We start from the raw sequence: 5,232 nt of genomic DNA, 5'->3' as shown, positions 1-5,232 counted from the left end.
CGATGGGAGAGATCATGTGGAGCACGACTAGGCAGTGCGAGGCTTGTCTTTGTCATGCAGAGGTTTTGAGTGGCACGATGTCGGACGGTATGTAAGATTTGAGCTGGATTTCCGCAGTCGTTCGGAGAACGATGTTAAATAGGTACGTGACGTATTTTAGCAGGTTTTCTGAGTTCCATGTCTACCTTCAACTCCATCTCTAGTATTATCAACAAGAAGAATATAATCAACAAAAAGCATACACCAAGATACAATCTCTTACAAATGTCTAGTGAGAACATTCATGACTAAAGCAAAAAGATGTATTAAGCTTGATCCTTGAATACAAATACATCTCAGTTGAAAAAAAAATATTAAGCTAATGAGCTCTGCATAAATACCACACAATCCTAACTCTAAAAATGAATGTACAGAATAGATTACGAGATTAAGCTACAAGTTAAGAACTTTTGCTTTTGGTTCTTGCTTCTTTGGTTTTGGTTTGAGAGAGTATATGTAAGTTCATGCTTATACCTTGATTCATTGCTTGATTTTTCTAATCTAAATTGTACATAAACAGAATCAAAAGTACAAAAGAGCATCACAAGCACCTACATATTTCCACTTAATATTTTCCTATTTCACTTTAAGCCTGTGTGCAGTTGGCAAACGGGTGTTTGTTTACCGTTAAGATCCTACAGAACTTAATGATCATTTTGCTAGCAGAAGCTTGAAAATACTTTTAAAAACATCAACAAACATCAAGCCTTTGTCACACTATGCGGGGTTGACTACATGAATTCTTTTTTTCCATTGTGTCTTGTTAAAAGTCAAATTCTCATTTAAATCTAATAAAGAAATATCATTTCTAATATTTTCTAACCAAGTTTTTTAGGTCTACCTCTACCTTTCTTAACATAAGTCAAATCTAATACCTCTATTTGTCTAACCGGGTCAACAGAAGGCCTCCGTTTAATGTGACCAAACCATCTAAGGCAACTCTCTCTAAGCTGCCGTTTTATGTGACCAAACCATCTAAGACGACTCTCTCTAATCTTATCTTCCACTTTTAAAAACATCAGCTTACCAAATTATAAAACTTTCATTAGCAAAGTTTATCAAGAATATATCCATATAAACAATTATGTACTGAAATCACCCATTTCAGAAGAAAACAAGGAGCATATAATTCCAATTTCACCAACAAATTCACAACCATTGATGCTCGTATTGACATGGCTGCAAGATTTCTGCACAAATACGACAGAAACACACTGATACAGATATAAAGAAACATCAATTTGTACCAAATATAAAAGCAACAAAACCTTGTATGTAATCTGAACTCAAATATCTGTAGTGAAAAATTTTCTTTCCAGCACTCAGTAATTCATCCACCAAAAGCAACTCAATTAAACAATTCTCAAACTATACAACCTGCTTAAAATAGAGCCAGAAAGCCAAATTCCTAACTTACACTATGGATTTGGAAAAAGAGAAGCAGATGAAGAAGAGCAGGAGGATGATGATATCTCAACAGACCCATTGTATCTGAGCTCTTCTATCATCTCCTCAATGAACTCCTCATCCATGCATACTTCTCCCTCCCCTTCCATCTCCACCTTAGCTCTCCTCATCTCCTCTTGAGATGTAATGCAGCATCTCTCCAGCTTCGCAACAAGGCTCGGCGATAAGGCCGATGCCGAGTTCGAATTTGGCGGGAAGTTTGTCCTCGCATTTGAACCGCACATGAGCCTGGCCGCCTCATCGTAGGCCCTCGCCGCATCCTCCGCCGTCTCGAAGGTCCCCAGCCAAATTCTAGTTTTTCTGCAATCAATGAGAAAATGAAGCTTGCAATTGTCAAAAATTTGACTTTCAGAGGAATTATAATGCAGAAGAATGGTGATAATTACAGCAAAGGATGCCTGATTTCTGAGACCCAAGAGCCCCAATGCCTCTGCCTCACTCCTCTGTATCTCAGCAACTTTGGCATCTGAGCTAACTCAAATGAAGAGAAGCTTCAACGACTTTACTTAACTGATTTGATTTCTAGTGGAGGGGTTGGCCTCTCCCTCCTCTCTCAATTTATGTAGAGAATGGCTCAAATGCAATGACTAATATATCCCCTGCCTTTAGTCTATTTGACTATTTGTCGATCGTCTAAGTCCAAATTGGCCTCACCAGATTTGGACTAAGAATACAATTATCCTAGCCATCCGATCAGGATAGAAAAAGCTGGGGATGCATCACAGCCATCCAATCAATTGAGGACCATGAAGAAAGGCCTCTGGTGTAATATAATGGATATAAAAGGTTCATTAGATATGGAAGTAGTGCAACTATAGATATATATATTATGTGTGACCCATGTGTTTTGGTTGGTTCAAAGTTAATAGAATTTTGTCAGCTAGTGAACCCTTCAGGAGCTTTTGGGCCCTACATGGCTTAGTGAAGTCTCAAGCATTGTTATTTAGGCTAATTTAATTGCTCATAGATAGATAATATATATAAAATAAGGATTTTTTAGTGTAAAAATAAAAGTATCATATTTAAACTTTTAATTAGAAGATGAGTATTAAATTTAAAGTCAATCTTATTTTCAAATTATATTAAGCTAAATGACAAATCTTTTGGGAAGAGTCGAAAAATTATTATTATTTTTATAGTTATCAGGCTTTAACAGATCTAGTTGTATTAAAAATTAATGATCACAGAAATTTCAAAAAAATAGTAAGAAAATAATAGCTTAATAGTAGTGTAACAATGATCAGAAAAAAGAAGCAAAAAAATTATACCGCATTTTAATAGATATAGTTGTAAGAAACCACTGATCATAGAAATTAATGAAGAGATAGCTAAACAACAATGTAACAATGATCGTAAAAGTAAAGCGCCCCCATATATATATATATATATATATATTCTATGTTCTAATTAGTTAATTCAAATTGAGGGACGGATGTATTTTGAAAATTAGTTTTTTAAAAATTATTTGATTTGAAATGAGAGAGAGAGAGAGAGAGAGAGAGAGAGAGAGGTTCACATGGAGCCATTTTCTTAGCACATGAGAGGTTTGGCCTAGTGAGAGAGGGTGGCTTCAAGGGACCAAAGGAGTGGGGACACTAAATTGAGTATATAGTGAAAGGCATAACAAGGAAGCCCATGTGAGAGGAGAGGAGACGTTTGATAGATTTTGGTGCTATTTTAGGAGCACATGAATGAATTCTGTTGCCTTGAATATCTGACCACAGAAATAAAAACAAAAATCTTATTTTATTAATACAAATTCCTCACATGATGATATCCTAAAAATGTTAATATATAATTAAGTCATATTTTCTCATAGTATAAAATATTATGCTTCGATCAATCAAATTGTATTCTATACGAGGTTAAATGTGTAATTAAAAAAATTATTTACAAAATCTATTATTATTATTTTTTGTGCAAAAAAAAAAAGAAGAAGAAAAGTTTCTGCATAAGACAAAGAGATTAGCATAATTGTCAGCCTTATGTGGATGTTTTTGTAAGAGTAAAAATAATTAGAGGGCCAGCAGTGAAGCAGAGAAGATGGATTGCTCAAAGAGACGGTGCAAAGCATGTGGAGGGGAAGTGTACAAAAAGCATAAATTTATAAGTCTCGATGCTTTGGAGAGTAGCCCTGATATCTAGGGGGGATGCATGTATTGCACATGCTTGTGCTGCATAAGCTCAACAAGTTTGCTTGCCATGTTGAAATTAGAGGCTTGATTAAGATTGTTTTTATGATGCTTTGATACTTTGTTTGTTTTCCATAATATTCATTTAAAATGTTGTTTAGAACAGTTTGTCTGTTTCGATGAGCACAAAGGTGACATTCATTTGCATTTTTCTATGATGCAAAATTGTTGGACGAAGCCTATTTTTTGCAAGGTTTTCGAGTTTTAGGATTTGTTTGGACTAGTTTTCTCAATGTTTTGTTTTTTAGATTTATGTTTTGCTCTTGCTTTATCATTTTCTTTTTGATTTCTATGATAGGAAATTGTTTCTTATAATCAGATATGTTAGAGCGTGATAGTTATAAGAAAATTAATATTTAGAATACTGATAATAGCTTTTAAGAAAATAATTTTCTTCATAATAGTTTTGAAATCAACTTTATGCTTCATTTGACATAGCTTTTTTACTGCTTTCTAGTACAAAGGCTATTAAACCCGAGCTAAACATTGATCAGAAGATAGAACAGTCTTTCGAGAATTTTATAGATTGATCATTTTCATCTTCCTCTAACTTACTATGTGATCAATCACCAATGAAGCCCAATCACTATCTATATCAAGAAAGGAAAAACAAAGGAGTCAACTCATCTAACTTGTTCATAGAATCAACTTGAAGTCCTAAGGCCTTAGGCCCTTAGCAGGCCCTCAAGAGGCTCTTTCTACCATTTAAAACATTTCTTAATCATCATTCTCAAGAAGATCACCCATAAAACAAGAATATCTAGTGTATCCAAAGAGGCCAAATGACTTATGAATTGTCTCGGGCTTGGTCGTTAAATAACATGTTAGGTTATTTGGTAAGCTTGAGGAACTAACAAGTCAAATTTGAGCTATCACTAACTTGACTAGTTAGCTCGTATGCCGATTCATTTGAAAATATAATTAAAATATATTAAACTTCAATATTTTAAGTACTAACTCAACTCATAGAAAGTGTATAAAAATTTTATGATAATTTTAAATATCCAATGATTCCCTGAACCGATCAAATTAAGCTCATAATTTCTTCGAAAAAGAGGTTTTTGTTTTAAATTTCTTTTGTAAATATGTCCCTACCTGTTATTTCTTATAACAAAAGTCATTATAGGAGTAAATGCTCTAAGGCACTTGAAGAACAAATAAAAATATAATTTGAGAAGAAATGGTTGCCAATCCTCCATGTTTGGAGTCAAAATTTATTAATTATTTTGGATAATATTTGATTTAAAATTTTTTAGATTGGTGGCTATCATAAAGTCCTAATTAGAGGTTGTGATAAAGTATTATGCATGGTTTGGACCGACTTTCTTATTGCTTCTTAAAGCAACTTTAATTTTTGTACTAGAAAGCTGTTTTAAGAACAAGCCTTCCCAAATGAAGTCTTAAATATAGACAAAGTCACAAATGTAGGATACGATAAAGTTTTAAATGGAGGCTACTATAAAAATTTAAAATGGAAGATTCGAAAGTTTTCGATGGTGCTTGATCATTAAATGATATAAGGCGAATTCTTCGC

At 33.7% G+C, this 5,232-nt stretch overlaps 1 protein-coding gene across 1 annotated transcript; it reads right to left on the bottom strand.

The window, feature by feature from the left end:
• Positions 1 to 1,026: 1,026 nt before the first annotated feature.
• Positions 1,027 to 2,555, bottom strand: LOC110093058 (ethylene-responsive transcription factor ERF003). The gene is made up of 2 exons (XM_020817821.2): positions 1,893 to 2,555; positions 1,027 to 1,806 (listed from the first exon to the last, which is right to left on the bottom strand). The coding sequence occupies exons 1-2, from the start codon at positions 1,970 to 1,972 to the stop codon at positions 1,458 to 1,460; spliced, it is 429 nt and encodes a 142-aa protein (XP_020673480.1). The 5' UTR covers positions 1,973 to 2,555; the 3' UTR covers positions 1,027 to 1,457.
• Between the last annotated feature and the right edge of the window lie 2,677 nt (positions 2,556 to 5,232).

The sequence above is a fragment of the Dendrobium catenatum genome, unplaced genomic scaffold, assembly GCF_001605985.2.
Source record: "Dendrobium catenatum unplaced genomic scaffold, ASM160598v2 fragScaff_scaffold_621, whole genome shotgun sequence".
NCBI classification, from domain to species: domain Eukaryota; kingdom Viridiplantae; phylum Streptophyta; class Magnoliopsida; order Asparagales; family Orchidaceae; genus Dendrobium; species Dendrobium catenatum.
Note: the sequence above shows the minus strand (reverse complement) of the source record. Positions and strands in the feature narration are given on the sequence as shown.